This window comes from Glycine soja, chromosome 19 (assembly GCF_004193775.1).
Source record: "Glycine soja cultivar W05 chromosome 19, ASM419377v2, whole genome shotgun sequence".
Taxonomy (NCBI): Eukaryota; Viridiplantae; Streptophyta; class Magnoliopsida; order Fabales; family Fabaceae; genus Glycine; species Glycine soja.
In genome coordinates, this window is record NC_041020.1 from 24555308 (window position 1) to 24573602 (window position 18295).

Genomic DNA, 18295 nt, shown 5'->3' on the forward strand with positions numbered 1-18295 from the left:
CTGTGAGAATTAATCAAGTCTTTATTGTTTACAGAAAATTGACATTGAATTGACAACTCACAATTTAAATTTAAGTCTGAAAGTAATAATGGACGTCTGGTGCACCATGTACCAGAGTAAAATGACATTCGAAATTGACAACACTTTTGAAATTTACCCAAGTCTCTGAAAAAATAATAGATGATTCACCAACAAAACTGACATTGAATTGATAACTCACAATTTAAATTTGAAGTCTGAAAACAATAATGGACTGGTACACCAGATAGCAAGGTACAATCATATTTGAAATTGACAACAGTATGGCATTGTATCGATAAAAGCAAAATTGGAATAATGGCATGTCTCAATCAACATTGGATTCCAAACAAGCCTTTATAAAAAAGACAATTCTAATCTTATGAGAATCCAATACACATCAATGGGACAAATATTCAAACAACTATAAATAACATCAAACACCCTCAACACAACCACACACTTCCACACAATATACCTTCACAAACGAAATTCAATCTCAATATTATGGCATTCTTGGGAGAAACAAGCACTCAAACCATTGCTAACTCGAAATTATCATTCATTTTTCCAAATGGATCAATCAAACACAACCAAACTAGTAGTTATTTTCAATGTTCTACTACAATACCAATGCAAGTTCCTAATGAGTGTTCTTTCGAGACACTCATCTATAGAATGCACAATACCCTTCGGCTAATCAATGACCAATTTATGCTTGAAATCTACTACTAACAGTCATCCATAGATACAAATCAACAATCTTTTTTTCATTCTCTGCAATTGAAAAATGATGATGATATTTGCACAATTTTAATGTGCAATGAGCAATACCCATGTGTTGGTCTCATAGAATTATTATGTACCATCAATAGAACACCCGCTAGTATACTCAACCTACTTCAATTCACCATCACTCCTATTCATGATGCAATATTGTATTACAATGGCAAGTGAAAGATATCATGACAAGGCGATTTTTTGGGCTATTCCTTCACTGGAACAAACCCAATAAGATTTAAAATTCCTTCGGGATGTAGCATCAAAACACTCGAGGATGTCATCAAGTAAGTTGCACCTATAGAGGTTCCCCTTATGAAATTCACAAATCACAAGTGGTCAAACAATTGTTCTTTCAACAACTAGGCCATACAAATATTCAGAAAAATTAATCAAATATAAAATAATAGAGTTGAAAAACAATCAACTACCAGAAACATTTTTGTCAAATAGAAATTTTAGCTATTTTTAACAACCAAGTAATCTAACTCTTGAAAGAAGACATGTCTGCTACAAAACACCTTTCAAACTATGACTATTTTTGTCATTTTCATGTTTCAATTGTTATTGTTAGTACATTTCATTACTTTCGTTTTATTATGTTTCCGTTATTTGAGTGTTTTAATTTCTTCATATAAAATAACTAAGATGTGATAATTATATATTCATTATGTTTTTAATCAATCTATTTTTTAATTACTTTACCTTTTTTATTTATTTTAAGACCGTTAATTAATCATTTTAACACTATTAGTAAATTATTAAACCAAAAAAATTCCATTATTTAAAAAAATTTCAAAATATTAAACAAAATTAATTATTCTTCTTAAAAAAATATTTAAAAACAAAGTTTGAAAGAAAGTCGGGTTCTTAACTTAAATTTTCTTCTAAAAAAATAATATAAATAAATTTTTTAATATTATACAAACAAAAATTAAATAATATAAACAAAAAAATTTAATATTATCAATTTTTTAAAAAATAAATAATATAAATAAAAAATTATATTTAATAAAATAATAATATTAAAACATGTAATTATTTTTTAATGCCAAAATAATATTTTGAAAAAAACAAAAGTTTGGAAGTCGGGTTTGCCAACCCTAACTTCTTAACTTTGCGAAAATAATATTTAATTTTTTTTAAAATAGGAGGAGTTGGAAATTGGGTTTTCCATCCCCCACTTCTCTCCTCACTTCAAAATAAGAGTAATTTAGGAAATACTTTTAAAATAGATGTATTTTGTAAGAAAAATGAGGAAAGATATAATTTAGTCTAGGAAAAAAAATCCGACTTCTCTCCTCAATAAAATAACAGTTATAGTTGAGAAAATATTTTTAAAACAGGTCTAATCAGAAAATATTGATGAGAGAGCGTCTGTAGTTGAGTAACAAAAAACATTGAATCAGATGTTACTGACCAGTATTAGTGTATTACATAGTCAAAACCAGTCAAAAAATCAAAATCAATCGGTATAAATCGTATGAGGAGACAGATTTTAAAAAAAATAAAATTGAAGACTCCTAAATATGATGTTCAGTTTAAAATTTCTCCTATATTCTCAAGTCCCGTGCGCGCCTGAGCTGGAACTTTTGTCTCACGCAAGTTGCTATTGCCAACAACTGTTTAACACAAATAAAAAATTAACACCAACCAGAATTGACCTTGGTCATTGGTCCTTGAATTCTCATAGGAGATACTTAACCATTGGGTTATTGTAATTATTTTATAAATATGCTAATATATATATATATATATATATATATATATATATATATATATATATATATAATTATTATAATTATTTTATTGCTTACAACAGCTCAAATTATTTAACTAGTGATTTATTGGTTTGATGAGTGACTTAATGATTCATTGTTTCAACAAAATCGATAACAATATGAAATTTATAATTATGATTTTTATGTTTATTTACAATTTACTTTTCTTCTAAATTTATTTTTTCTTTTTAAAACTATTGGATTTATAATACGTAAATATACCTTTGTGTCATTTATTGCTTTTATTATCCATTTCATTCAATTTTAATGTTTCGCTTAGCATCATTAGATATCCTTTTTGTTTTTTTTATAGATATTCACTAGATATCCTAGAATACTAGTTGACATCTTTCTTTTTTGCTCATGTTAAAAACTAATTTTACTAAAAATTAATTTACTAAAAGGTGATTGAATATGATATTTGAATGTTATAAACTCTGATTTCGTGTTTAATTTCGAGGAATAAAAATAAAAGAAAGCTAATCTTGGAATTTAGTAGTAATTTACTATTCTCTCCCGCGGGAGAACACGGAAAAAATGGCGGGAAATGATGGATATCCTAAATCAAATAGAAAAAAAAAAAAAAAAAAAACGCATCCAAAGAAATAACACATCTTCCACCACATTTCATTTTCTTCACGGTGGTTTTTACTTGTTATCGCTGTGCGAAGGTGAAAGAAAAAGAAGAACGATGGAGGAAGCGAAGGAAAAGTGTTGGAGAATGGAAGTGGAGGAGAAGCTGAAGAGGCTGCAATCTCTTCTCTTCGGCGCTGAGCGCGCTCTCGAGAACAATGACTTCTCCTCCGCTTACGTCCTCGCGCTTCGCCTCCTCGGATTCCTCGACGCGAATTCCCACTCCGACGTCGACGAAGCCTTCGTGCAACCGATTCGTCGCGACGCTCTCGCCAAACTCCACTTCGCTCGCCAATCCCTCGCTCCTCAATCTGATCGGTGCGCTGCTTTGATCACACTCTTGAACTTTGGAGTGATTTGGTTGTGAATTTGATGATTTTTGTTGTTATTTTTTAGACTTTAGAGTAATGCTGAAAATGTTGAAAAAATTAGGTCGAAATTAAATGGTTTCATTAAGAAATTTATCATGTGAGAAGGTTTTGAATTGTGGATGTAGCAGTATCCACAACCGCGTCACACTACAATTGTGGAGTGATTTCTGTTCAAGTGTTACCGCCGTTACGGATAGATGTTGCAACTGCATCAGATTAAGATAAATTGGGTTTCTTTAGTAAGCTAAAGTTTTGCACTTCAGCTTTTGGAGAAGTTAGTGGAGAGAGTTTCTGTAAAAATTAAGTGCATAAGAGGATTTTAGTTTAGAGAGAATCTCACTTTATTTTTCTTTCTTAATTTATTATACTTTAAGTGTGATATGGAGAAGTTTATCAAATAGAGCCTATATCTTTGTTTTAGAATCTTCTGAACTTAAAAATCACAGTTATATTGGTGAAAAGATAAAATTATTTTGCATTGCAATGGCTGCAATTCGTGTTATGCAGCAATTGCAACAGAATTGGCAATTGCAGCCACAATTGAAATAAGGCGATAAGAGTTTGGAGAATGATTATGAGTGACTTTCGTAAGTCCTTAAGTTGTATAAAATTGAAAGAATGCGGTTAGAAATTATTGAGATTTGAGGATAGTTGTTGGATGAATGGATGAGTCAATCCATGGTTAGAAATTATTAGGATTTTTGTTTGCAAAGTCCCAAGCCATGGTCAGGGCAAAACAAATTGAGAGAATTCAATCAGAATTTATCAAGATTCGAGAATTGTTGGATAAGTTAGTGCATGTTTGTTTTTTCTGTTGGTACAATCTCCAAGGAATGTTTGCTCAGAAACACCAAGAGATATGCTTCTCTATTGTTTGCAAATGAAAAATCAGACACACTTAATAGTGTGTTTGGGTTTCTGTTTGCATAGCGATGGTCTGAGCGAAAGAATTGTCTCTGGTATATTTTACTTGATTTTTGTGTTTAAGTAAAAAAACTAAATATGCTATAAGTGGTGGAAACCCATTCTTGGTTGCTTTGAGAGTTGTGATGCAATGTGTGAACTCAAATTTCACATGTTTAATCAATATTCTCAAGGTTTTTAAATCGCACTCGAGGTTGCAGTTGTAGTTTCGTTGCAATTTTTTATATTGCAGACGAATGTGTTGATGCAGCCACAATTGCGGTCACCATACCGGCGGGGAGACTCCAAAAATCTTGATGTTATAGCTGCAATTGTGGTTGCTGATAGTTTTTAAAACCTTGAATATTAGTTTACTCTCTCATCTGTTCTCTCTCGTTTTTCACTTGCTGTCTCCATTCTTCTCAACATTTTGGTTCTTCTTTTTTCTTCAGCCAAGCTTTTGAACAAGCAAAGAAATCTCCAGGACGCATTTTTGGCACTACAGGAGATATTGACATTGAGAAGATTCAGAACTCAAAGTACTTCCAAGCTCTTGTCAAGCAATCTAAAGAAAAAGATGAGAATCAACCCGTAAGACATGCTGACAATCACACCGTATTTAAAATAAATTTATTTATTGTATAATTCAATTTTTTTATTGCTTTTCTGTTGTTCCAGATTCTTGAGTTTATGGTTTGTAAATATAAGATTTCTTAAAAATTAATTCAGGTTGATCACCTGGGGAAACAGGACAAAGCAGGCAGCAAAGCCTCAAAGCAAATGGTGCAAACTAAGTTACCATCCATGTATGGGAAAAGCAGCTTGAGAACTAGCAATGGTCCCAAGAGTTTTTTGAACATGAAAAATAATAGCTCTGAGGACTGCATGATTCTTGATAGGCCTCAATCTCATGCTAGCCATATAAAGGGTCCTGGTTTCTCTTCTATATTGCAAGTTGAAGGAGAAGAAAGAGCTTTTGGAAGCACATTCTCCGCAAAACGTGTACACATGGAAAACAATTGTCCCAGAGTTGGATTTGTGAAGTCACCTTCAAGTAAGGAGGATGTTAACCCTGATGCTTGTGGCAACGGGTTTGTTACTGCTAGAGCAAAACTGGTATAGTTATTTTACCTTATTTGTCTACTTTCTCCTGTTTCTTGTCAATGAGTATGGCAAATAAGGATGGATTGATTTGTTTACTGTTTTTTAGATTACAATTATAAGCATGTCATTTTATTCTGTCAAATTTGGTGCATGTATTCTTAATGTCTTTTTTAGTGCACTTGATTTTTTTCATGTGCACGTTATTCTCCTAATAAGAATGATGTACTTTCTAGACTTAAAACATTCATTCTTTATATGGAAACACCCTTAAAAGGACGAGCACACTCTATTATTGAGTGGCTATCAAGCAAACTTTCTAGCAAGATATATCAGATAACTTCTATCTGAGTTAATATGCCATATTTCTTTTCCTATTCCTTTCTTGTGGTAATTTCTTTGCATGTAGCAATGTTGATGCCCTAAAAATTATTGGGGCAGGAAATGGAAGCAAAGCAGAAGCGAGGAGTAGGTGGTTCACCCAGTGCCTCTGTCTCACCACAATGTGATAACAATTCTGCCAACAGGTTGTATGGTGGAAGATCATATGGTGTTTCACGACGTGGTGTCCGTGGTAATTTTGTTCCCCCCATTAAATCCAATGGGAACAATGCTGGAAATATGAGCGCACGCGTTGCTGGAAAATGTGATGATTCTTTAGATGACTCTACAAAGAAATGGTTAGTACTTAGTAGTACAATCATCATATTACTTTTCAAGTTCTTGCTTCTTGCTCTCTATCTGCACTAACTCTCAAATTCATTCTTTGTGCAGTACATTCCAAAGTCCAAATGACAATATTCTTTCAATTTTTTTTTTCTTTTGTAGACATTGTCTCAAAAAGTCTTTCGATCTTACAATCTGCTCAGCTCATCTAATGGCATGTGTGTATGTTGGGGGGGGGGAGATCAACCCTTACCTTAAATGGCTACTCTAGTCTTTAGGTTTTATGTATATATTAAATTTGTGATGTTTTCCTTTATTCCTCATACAAATATTAACAGAATGCTTTTTTTTTCTTTTATTCTAGACTCTTTAATTGTAGATAATATGAGACTAGTCTTTTGGACTTTCCCCACTTTAAATACTCTCCTCTCTTCCCAATAAGTCGTTGATCTCAATCATGATTGATAATTGGTTGGATGATATATGCTTTCACTTGCTAATATGCTTGTAGTCTGGAAATCCTATGTGGTCCTGATGGTGAGCTTCCTGAGAAATTGAGGAATTTGGAACCACGCCTCATTGAACATGTTAGTAACGAGATTATGGATAGAGATCCCAATGTCCGGTGGGATGATATAGGTAACGTAAAAAGCTGTTCATCTTTCTGCTTAGTTCACCAAATTAAATTGGCAGTTTGCATACTTATGAAACTTAGTATGTCGTTTAATGACCATGTAGCTGGATTGGAGCATGCCAAGAAATGTGTCAATGAGATGGTTGTATATCCTCTGCAACGTCCTGATATATTCATGGGCTGTCGTTCCCCTGGGAGGGGTCTGCTTCTCTTTGGTCCCCCAGTAAGTACAAATTCGTCTTATGATGATATAAATTGCAAAGACTCTGTCTGGTCTTTAATCTCTCTTATCCTTTGAATGCTAGGGAACTGGTAAAACAATGATAGGAAAAGCCATAGCAGGGGAGGCGAAGGCAACCTTCTTTTACATATCGGCAAGTTCATTGACTAGCAAGTGGGTAAGTTTGATATGCTTATGATTTAGCTGTTTATTTTGAAAGTTTGCTGATATATTTCTGTGGAAGTTAAATATCCTGTGAATGTGAAGTTTATCAAAACATAGATTAGATGATTTTCTGTAGTTTTAGTTAGGTCGTGTAGCTATAATCCCAGAAACTATTGCAATGTTTCTCAATGCTCTGAAATGGTTCCCCTCTCTGTTATGATAATTGTAGATTGGTGAAGGTGAAAAGCTTGTAAGAGCCCTTTTTGGAGTTGCCAGCTGTCGTCAGCCAGCAGTAATTTTTGTTGATGAAATAGATTCGCTCCTGTCTCAGGTATGCTATGTTATAGACAATAAAGGCACATAAGTTTATTGCCATAGTAGGTTCTGACATTCTGAGCCATAGGCATTATCATCTACAAGGAAGTTCATAACATGCAATTTTACTCGGTGAAAATTTACTGCAACTGCGTCATGATTTTTTTTACTAATGCAAATAACTTTTTGCAGCGTAAATCAGACGGTGAGCATGAATCAAGTAGACGGCTAAAGACGCAGTTCCTCATTGAAATGGAAGGCTTTGACAGTGGTAGCGAGCAAATTCTGCTTATAGGTTATTACTGACTCATTGGTTTCAAATTCCTTTTTTATTTGGCTTTGCATATACAATCAAATTTTAGCTCACTACCTGTTTCATTCGTGATAAGTGATAAATAGGTAGCTTATGCATGGCCTTAGTTCAACAATATTTGTAATTTCATCTTTGGCAGGTGAAATGTTTTTTTAGTAAACTCAAGGCATGTTGCATTTGAGCGTGAAGACAGTTTATATCCACTATCAAGGACAATGAATCACAAAACATAAGCTTATAATGTGATCATTGTCATACTTTCTCAAGTCCTTCCTTTTTTTTATGTATTTATTGAAAAGAAAGGAAAATTTAGGGCCTATGTGGTTTGAGAAAATGTTTCTGTTTTCATGTCCCGTTTTCACAAATTTCAAGTGGCATTTTTGTAATTATATGTGAAAATAAAAAATGAAAATAGAAAATGTTTTCTCAAAGCCCGCAGCTAGCTTATCTGTGTTCTCAATTGCTTTTGTATTTTGGAAGATGATTGATTAAATGCCACTCCTACACATTTTTCTGTTCCTATACATAATCTAACCCATTTGCATGTTTTTTAGAAATATATATTAAGGGTGTTATCTGTTGGGTCTACTCTGATGTACAATACTTCATTTTATGAACAGGAATCAAGTTTGATCTTGTTATAAATTTGGTCTATGTATCATATGTTAGAAGATATACCGTGGTATTTGTTATCCAAGTAACTTGGGTTTTTTAGGCCAACAAGATTTTCTTTCATAGCGTTTCAATTTGATGGTACTAAGTCTTTCTCACATAAACTAGTGCTCTTATTTCTTATAGAATTTGGGTAAAAATTAATACATTACAGGGGCAACAAATCGTCCCCAAGAGCTTGATGAAGCAGCACGAAGGAGACTTACTAAAAGACTTTATATTCCCCTACCTTGCTCAGGTGCTGATCTCGACTCTACATCTTTTTAAACAAACTCTTATAGTACCAGGTGATTAACATTTTTCTACTGGACATAAAGAGGCAAGAGCTTGGATTACACGTAACCTTCTAGAGAAAGATGGATTATTCAAGCTATCAAGCGAGGAAATGGATATCATATGCAAATTAACGGAAGGTGTGAACTTACATATTTTTTCAAGTTAATTACAGTATCTTCTACATAGCAGTTTGACTATCAGTTTAAATAGGGGTGTGAAAAAAAAAAAAAAGAACTGAACTGTTCATAAACCATACCGAACATATAAAACAACCCGAACCAAACTATAAATGAGTGTGAAATGGATAACGGAACTGAATTAAGTCAAACTGAACAAAAAAAAAAAATTCATTTTGAGAAAAAAGCAAACTGAACTACTTTATATAAACGGTTCGAACAAAACCATTTTTATAGTTGTTTGGTTTAGTTCAATTTTTTGAAAAAAAACTGTTTTTACACAGCCCTAAGTTTTAAAAAGAATTCGTTGGTTTCCGGTGATTGATTTACTTTGCTTTTACTTGGTAACTTTTCTAGGTTATTCAGGATCAGACATGAAAAATTTAGTGAAGGATGCTTCTATGGGACCCCTAAGAGAGGCTTTAGGTCAAGGTATAGAAATTACAAAGTTGAAAAAGGAGGATATGCGACCTGTAACTCTTCAGGTATACAGAATGCAGCGTGTGCCTAAACCTGAAAATTTCTCAGCTTGATTAATTATAAAATGGTTTACTCACTTTGTGTAGGACTTCAAGAATTCCCTCCAAGAGGTGAGGCCTTCTGTTTCCCCAAATGAACTTGTAACTTATGAACAATGGAACAAGCAATTTGGAAGCCTATCACTGTAGTTGCATGTGGTATCACTATATGGAGACTAAGCATATCAACAACTAGTCACAGAGATGGTAGCAACTAGCAATTACATCAGTCAGATAGAGCTGTACCTTAATACCTGCAGTATGGTAATCTTTATGTTTAAATAAACTCACATAGCGTCTTGCATAACCCATTACATATAAAATTCAATTGGTGCAAGCAAGTGGGAATATGATGACCATGTTTTTAAGAATTTAGGTCTCAAGCACAGTATTTTCTTTGTGACGTTGATTATGAACATGTTCAATGATCAGGATTAGCTAGCGAAAACATCTGCAGAACTTTATTGTATTGTTTGTATGAGCATTTGCTGCTCTTTTGCTTGAATCAGAAAATGAAATTTACTAAATACCAATAGTCTTGTTTGTAGCTTAATACTTTAGAAGGACCAAATTTATAATTAGATTGCGCTCTATAATGTTACCGTAAGGAATTGGCTCCTAAGAGATGCTCTCCACAGCTGGGTGTTTGTTTCCATTTCCTTTAAATAAAATAACTCTAAATTCATCTCAATTTTAGGAATGAAGCCAATACACCTTTTCAGGTCGGTACAAATTTTAATAAGCACATAAAGAATTTATTTCATTCTTTAAATAAAAAATAAATTTACACGATAAGAATTGAGAAAAATTTTAGTTATATTTTACATAAATAAAATGAAAATATAAGCATATAAGAACCTTGACCACCACAAGGCATGTGGACTAATCTTGTGAATTATTGGTGTGAAATTGTTGCAACTTAACACCTAATTTCGAGTTGAGTCTTCAATGTGTTAAGAGTTTTGACAACCATAATAATCCTATTCGATTTAAACATAATTATCTAACTATCTCTAATGAAAAGCATGTTGTCTAGAACAAAATAGTATAAGAACCTTGACCACATTTTAACAAAAATATAATAACTAAAAAGGCATTTTCTTTTCTTATTTCATTGGTCTTATTTCACAATTTTTGTTGGACATTAATTTCTACACTTTTATGTGCTCAAATCTCTTCACATAACTTCGTTGCATAATATCCACGACACAAACTTATTCAAAGAACTGGGCTACATGAAATCACGGATATATATTGAAAAGTAGCATCTTTCATATACCTAGATACATCGATATATGGAATTTCTAAACTCAAATTATCATATAATCAACAACACGTTTTCAAAGTCATTTAAAAAACCTTGACTTCATCGTTAATATAAAAACACATTTCAATACGAAGAAAAACCAAACTCTTCATCAACTACCAATCAACTATCAAGTGTTTTTATTCAAGGTAGCCATTTCCTTGCATCCCTTTAAACCGAAGACATTATGAAATCCAAAATTACCAAGAAAAAAGCAACTTAAACTACTCTGCACTCTATTAAAGCAGTACTATAACACTAGCGCCAGTAAGGGGCGCGTGTATTACTGGATAACTTGTATCCAAATGCGATTGTTTTGGCAAAACGTTCCATTTTTTGCAATGTATGCATTCATTGCTTGAGTCCTTGAATTGAAACGTACTGTGGCCAGTTTAATGGGATCCGCACCTGCCGTACCTCCGGGCCTGAAAAGAAGCAAAATCCAACATTTTGAGACAATCATAAAATCAAGAAGTTTATATCAAGGTATCAAGAAAAATTCTCCGAGCATATGTAGCTTGTGTTGCCTTTTCCTAGAGGTTTCAAGGCTTTAATAAATTATAAATCTTTCACCAAAAAGCAAAAAAAAATATTGGAAAAGTGTACATGAAAATATCACATTTCTCCTGTTTGGTACAAATTTTGCAAAAACATTCCTTGAAATGATTGATTCCCAAGAATATAAATGATTCATATTTGTGTTACTTCTTATTCCCGCAGTGAAAGATGGGTAATTCGTATTCTCATGAGAATAGAGGTTATTTTCTACAATACTTGCCTATCTCCACTTCATTCTTCCACATTCCTTTTTTTATTTTTTAAATTTTTTTCTTCTGAAATTATTAATATCAAACAAACATGTTCTTATAATTATAATTATAATGTAAAAATGTTTTCTTCTGAAATTCTTAGGCATAATATCCTTGGGGATGAGATTCTTGGGAATAAATTTTATACTTTCAAACAAATGTCCCCTTGGGTTAAGCAAGATCTTAGTCCTTATAATTATAATTATAATGTAAAAATATTTGCTTTGAGGCTCTCAATAAAATTATCTCTTTTTGGTCCCTCGTTTATGAAAATGTGTGAACCTTGTCCTTCACAAAAATTCTTCTTTTTTTTCACTTGTATATGGAAATAGGGACCACACATGACACATTTTCATAGATGAGACCGAAAGAAAATGATTTTATTGGGACTAAAACCAAAAATTGTCTTATTTTACAAGGACTAAAACCATATTTAACCCTAAAATTAAATATAAAATATATTTAAAGTATACTTGATGTTAACCTTAAAAACAAGCTAATGGAGGAGGAATCAAATTCAAAACCGGAGAGGATGCGTCCTATATCTTCATATGTACCTGCTCGAGGCATTCCTTGAATTAAAATCTGAAAAAATCACGCAGTTAGATGCATCAGTGGTTAATAGAAGCATAACACTAATAAAATCTTTTATGGGATTCAAACCACAATCATAGTCCTTCCATAGTGAAAATCTAATTAATCTGCTGATTTATATATAATGCATTCAATAAGTCACGAGCATAAACTGAAACAATTTGATGTTGCAACCTCATACTTTTATGTTGTTCAAACAAATGTACCGAGACTTGGAAGGTTATGAATTCAAAATTAGAACCTTAGAAAAGCTCTTGCCAGTTGCCATGCAACCGTTGTGGCATATCATACGTAAGATTGCAATTACCAGACACTTTTATTAGCAAAGAATTTTCTAAAAGCATGTTTTATGATGCAGCCAAGTACAATAACCTGAGAATGCATAAGAATGCAATGCCTTAAATAGCTTGGTCCTGACAAAAACATTGACAACTTCCAAAATCTGAAGGGAAGAAATTTTTGGTTTAGATGGTACATGTTTAACATTTTTAGACATTCATGAATTATTCTGATTTTCCTGTTCCACACATTCAACAAAATTACTTTCTCAGATTCTTTTTTGTTATCCTTGGTATTTTAATTTCAGAATTCTTGTAAAATGTGCACAATAAACATTCCTTAATTATATATGTCAACAAAATGATTCAAAGTTCAAACTTTTCCATTTATCCAGGGAAAAATAATTAATAAAAAAAACAATACTCCACATCTTAAGAATTAAAGTAATAAAAGTAGGTCTTCCTTAATAGATTATTTTTTTAAAGATTTTTACCTCCAAATTAGTGTGATCACTATTTATAAATCAAGCTATAACAAAATCTTATAGTTCTGGAGGAAAACTGTATTACATCATGATCCCTATTTTACTCAATCAAAATTTTCTAAATAGTTCTAATGCCTATGCATTGACGATGCAAAACAGTTTTGCATTGTCATTCAATCATAAATCACTGTTTGAATTACTTTAAGATAATTATTTAAGTCAACAAACTTATCATACATGATGGGTTGTGATGGGATGACTGTGTAAAACTTTTTACCCTGTCAATGTATAACCCTTTTTCTCTAGTTCTATATGTAAACTTTGTAAAAACAATTGGTTCCATGTTGATATAAATTTCTAAATGTGTTGTAATAAATTTGATAGAAAAAACATTTGAAACGTAGGCTTTGATTAATAGGCTTCTTAGAATTTCAATATTTGGTTATTTCAAACATATGACAAACCATCAAATTTATTACTAAATTACTACTCTTCTAAAAACAAGATAACCGAAGATAGGTAAAGAATCTGTACTGACAGTTTTTCCGTCATATGGTTTTACTTGGTCCCATTGGTGAAGATTAACCTGATATCAATAAAAAGAAACAAAATATCAAACATTAGCCAATTCAAAATAAATAAAAAACTTAGTTTTTTTGCAACAGATATACATGTAGAGCAGCATACCCTGTCCAATTTGTACAAGCGACCCTTCTTTAAAATCACTTTTACAGCATGGTCAAAGGAATCACGAGTAGGGAATTGCAACAACCTGATAATACCCAAGACTTTCATATAAATGATATCTTCAGGTATGCAGTCTAAGATGAGAAACATTTAGTCAAATACAATGATAATCCACTTACAGGATGTTAGCTATGCTAGATTACATGGAGAGAGTCATGCAGAAGAGCTGAGAATATAATGGAATGCTGATGTGGCAATTGAGGAAGAAAAAGAGAGGGGAAATAAGCTAGAATAAAAAGGGGGAGAGGGAAGGAAAGAGGAAGGCAATAATTGGATAAGGATTAAGAAGGAATACGAGCAGACCCTCAAAAGGCTACTCTCTATCTATTCGCTTTTCCTGTATTATGATTCTACCTATGCAATTGGGATTATTTCCACTTATCTTTAATGAGATACATGGACTCCGATCACAGGCCGATTATAACAAAATCTAACATTCCATATGTTGGAACCTAGCCTCCCCCAATTACAGCCTCAAAGTAGTATTTAGTCTCACATCAACTAGAGATATGACTTAAATAGAGATTATATATATTGGGAAGTCCTCACCTTAAAAGTCAGTTCTGTAGTGTTGAGTTTAAGCCCTAAGTCCAAATTCTAAGACCATGACATGTAACAAAAAAGTAAATATTGAAATTGACTTTCCCTTTAGTTCTCCCAAACATCTTCGAAAGTCAAGAAAAAGAAAATGGAATTCACTGTGATAGGCAAGAAATTCAATTGATTATTTTCTATGCTGAAATACTAAAACTTTCACAATTCCCCAAAAGCAAGACAAGAGACAGAATACATTACGTTGAAACTGGGGAAAAGCTACGGTCATAATCCATTTTAACATCCTCCAGAGTCAAATTACACCCTTCAAGAAAGTTGATGATATCAGTTTTCAGCGCATATTTACGAACACCAAGCAGATTACCATATGTCAAACCTAATATAAAAGAAAGAGAAAGGCAAACAGTCATTATATTGGATGGAAATTACTCAAACCAATAAAAGAACTATAAAGTGTTAAAAGGTATTATTAAAATTACATGGCTAGCAGTGAAAGGTCTAGACATGTCAATTAACACCTTATTTTCAAAAATCCAAATGTATTTTAGTTGGCCAAATGTCACTTGCATCAATGGTATCCTGTATGCCAAATTCCTATAATTTCATGCATTTATTATTTTCAAATTCTCAAACCAGTAAACTAATTTGGCTTTAATTTTTAGCAATATACATGAATAGACAAAAGGATTAAGCAAAAACTCAAAACACCAACAATAAAGATGATGATGATGAAATGAAGGAGGAGGATTTTGCCTGGCATCCCACTTATTTGATAAATATTCAGCAACTTATTTGAAATTAACAATTAGAGAGATAGGGATGTGGTCAACCTCTCTCTCATTCTCTTATTTCTTCTGCCCCTCGGCCATCCCCTCCGCTCCCCCTTGTAAAGCTTACCATGATGAGCCTTACCCAGGATCCCAATAAACTTTATAGAAATATATACATGGTGATTAGAAGGTTAATCTTTCATTTATTTTTACAAAACAGTATACAACTCTCTTAATTCAAAAATAAAATACCCTCTGTTTTTCTCCTCCAAAATCAATAGATTAACATACACTTGATATATTCTTACGAACATTATATAACTCTTAATTTAAAAATTGTATCTTGCATGCGTATGCAACTAAGTTAAATACTTGAACGATAGTAGTCTTACCCGACTCAGGCAGGATTGCCTCTTGTAGAGGATACCTATGAATCTCTGCCAAAAAAACAAAAATCCCCTACCCCATTTCTCCTCTAAAACCATACTCCCAAACATATCCTAAATGTACTGCTACGCTCAAAGAAACAAGGAACTTCATCCTCCAAATACTCTAATAGTAGTAGGTAGCAACAATTGATATTTCATAAAAGCTAACGCAACTTGAAGACCAACAGAAAACGGGAGAAACGAAAGGGGCTTTTTTCCTGTTTTAGTCCCTGAATTTGAGGGGTGTGCTTTCTTTAGTCCATGAAATTTTAAAATATTTTTTTAGTCCCTGAATTTTGACAAATTACTTTTTTTAGTTCTAGCATAATAAATTGACACTTTATGGTGATTTTTAGCACTTTGTGTCAATTTTTTTAGCACTCTATGGCAGTTTTAAAATGCAAATTCAAGTAGGTAAAAAATAAAAATTAATTTATGACAACTAAAAACTGTTATAAAGTGTCAATTTATTATGCCAGAAAAAAAAAAGCAATTTGTCAAAATTCATGGACAAAAAACAAACAGTTTTAAATTTTAAGGACTAAAAAAAGCACACACCCCCAAATGCAATGACTAAAACAGTAATTATGCCACTAAAAGGTAGTACCTGAATGGTCAGTCTCAAAGAACGGAGGAGGAGGGGGTGTTGAATTCAAAGGTGGCTGTTCTGCCTCAGTGGAGAAGCACCTCAATGGGAGGAGGCCATGGCTTCTCTGCACAAGTGCACAAACACTAGTGGTGGATCTCAATGCAGCCCTAACAACACCACTCATCTTCCACAACAAACCTGCTATATTTCCAAACCATAATAATAATAATAATAATAATAATAATAATAATGATAATATCACAAGAACAACAAAGAATCAAAGATAGGGTCGTAGACACCACACACCCTCTATAAATAAACGTCTTTTTATATGTAGAAATGCAGATTGTAGCCACTGTGAAAGCGAAAACGAAAATGGGTAGGGAAAAAGATGAGATTTTTGCCAAGTTTCTTACCTGTTTGGATTCTTCGAGTTTGGTCGCCAGAGAGAAGAACGAAGAAGCAGTGCAGCGAGAAGGGCACCAACACAAGTTTTCAGGGAAGTGGAGTTAGTCGGCTATAGGCTTTTAGTTTTGGGTGCCGAATTGGCCCATCACTATTCCAAACAGCCCACTTACATCTTATGTTCAAGTTTCTCTTAAGAAAATTGCTTTGCATAATAACTTGAATTGATCAATTCAAAATCAAAGAATTGATCGAGTGAAAAATTGATTTGGGATAAATTTTGATATATTTGATTTGATGTTGGAGAACAGTTTATAATTGATTCTGAATTGAAATAATTTTGAGTAATTTTTGTGTTTAATCGAAAGTTTGTTCTAAGTTTTAATTTTAACTTGATTTTATAATAAAAAAATATCTAAATATAAATTATATCACTTCAAAATCAATTTTATAAAATTAATTTCATTTAAAATTAATTTTGTCAACATTCATCAAATACAATACCATATCATTTATATTATTAGGAATGTTTTGGGAAAGATATTATAGTCTTATGTTTATTTCTCTCCTTATAACTTAGCTCTTGTTTTCCTTATGAAATAGAATTGATACTCCTTGCACCACTTATTATACAAGTTTTCCTTGCTCATCAAAAACCCATGTCATTTTTTATATTTTAAAAAACTTAAGTAACTTTTTATTTTATTCCAACGATATTAAAAAAGTTTTTTTTTTAAAAAAATAGACTTTAAAATTTATCTCATATTTTGATATTCTATTACTCATCTATATTTCAAGTTAATATTTTTCTATTTTTATTTTTTTCTAAAGTATTTTTAAATTAAATAATTTCTTTAAAAATGCATGAAAATATAGAAAAATTAAATAAATAATAAATATGTAATTCTTTTTTACAAAATTAGTGAGTTACCTTAGACTTGCAAAAACATCCCAACTATGTTGGTATCCTTTTGCAAGACAAGAACAACACACCAAATATCATTAAAAAGGAGGAAAACATAACAATTTCAACGGGGTGATCAAACCAAAATCCATTGACAAGGTCAAGAGAATCTATAAGCAAGAAGGGATGCTTTATTGCAAATGTACCCGCTCCTAACAAAAGCCAAAGTAGTATCCCACCAACAAAAGTTAGATCTATCTATGACTCTAAAATTAGCCAAAACAATTTTTACATACATATAAACAATTCACCCATCTTCTGCGAATACTCCAAGGAACAATAGAATGTTCCTTGGCAGTCACAACCACCAACTGATAATTACACTAAATCCAAAATTTTTTCCAATTCTATTGGATGAAGAGCTCAAAGGCCAAAATAACAACAAAACATTTAGCAAACAAGGAATTTTGAACCCCCAACATAGGCTGCAATCTAAGACTATACCAAACAATTAAACCCTTAAGGTTTTCATGTCAACAAAGTATAAATTTTATGTATTAACATTTCATGCTTAAGCTACAGGTTCATATATCTCTATGAGATACAATCAAAAAAGCATGAACAGAAAGGTTCTTGACGATAAGCAAAGTATCAATCATTGGATGATACTGCTTCAACATCCATCCCTAAGAAGACAAGTGCCTTAGGACTTGGCTCATAGTACAAAAGAAATGGAATAGTTACTCGATCCTCAAGTACTGAAAACAATCACAAGAAAGTAACATCCATAGGCTCAATAGGAAACACATGCCATAGTGCACAAAAGAGAAGATTTAAATTGTCTTGTCTTGACATTTTTAACTCTTTTTGTCTTATGATGTTA

At 32.3% G+C, this 18295-nt stretch overlaps 2 protein-coding genes across 5 annotated transcripts; one reads left to right on the top strand and one right to left on the bottom strand.

Moving 5' to 3' along the window:
• Positions 1 to 3185: 3185 nt before the first annotated feature.
• LOC114399372 (ATPase family AAA domain-containing protein FIGL1-like) lies at positions 3186 to 10071 on the top strand. The gene is made up of 13 exons (XM_028361559.1): positions 3186 to 3530; positions 4939 to 5077; positions 5216 to 5602; positions 6029 to 6267; positions 6765 to 6892; positions 6992 to 7110; positions 7193 to 7285; positions 7502 to 7603; positions 7780 to 7882; positions 8727 to 8810; positions 8890 to 8985; positions 9382 to 9509; positions 9591 to 10071. The coding sequence occupies exons 1-13, from the start codon at positions 3271 to 3273 to the stop codon at positions 9690 to 9692; spliced, it is 1980 nt and encodes a 659-aa protein (XP_028217360.1). The 5' UTR covers positions 3186 to 3270; the 3' UTR covers positions 9693 to 10071.
• Positions 10072 to 10834: 763 nt separating this feature from the next.
• On the bottom strand, positions 10835 to 16679 carry LOC114397932. Of its 4 annotated transcripts, none has more exons than XM_028360003.1 (7): positions 16520 to 16679; positions 16122 to 16301; positions 14557 to 14620; positions 13702 to 13786; positions 13553 to 13600; positions 12142 to 12242; positions 10835 to 11273 (listed from the first exon to the last, which is right to left on the bottom strand). In XM_028360003.1, exons 2-7 carry the CDS (start codon positions 16285 to 16287, stop codon positions 11132 to 11134), a joined length of 606 nt encoding a protein of 201 aa, XP_028215804.1. In that variant the 5' UTR covers positions 16288 to 16301; positions 16520 to 16679; the 3' UTR covers positions 10835 to 11131. The 4 variants fall into 4 exon arrangements, with proteins under 4 accessions (XP_028215804.1, XP_028215802.1, XP_028215803.1 ...); XM_028360001.1 differs by having other exon boundaries at positions 14557 to 14692; XM_028360002.1 differs by having other exon boundaries at positions 16122 to 16304; positions 16520 to 16677.
• Between the last annotated feature and the right edge of the window lie 1616 nt (positions 16680 to 18295).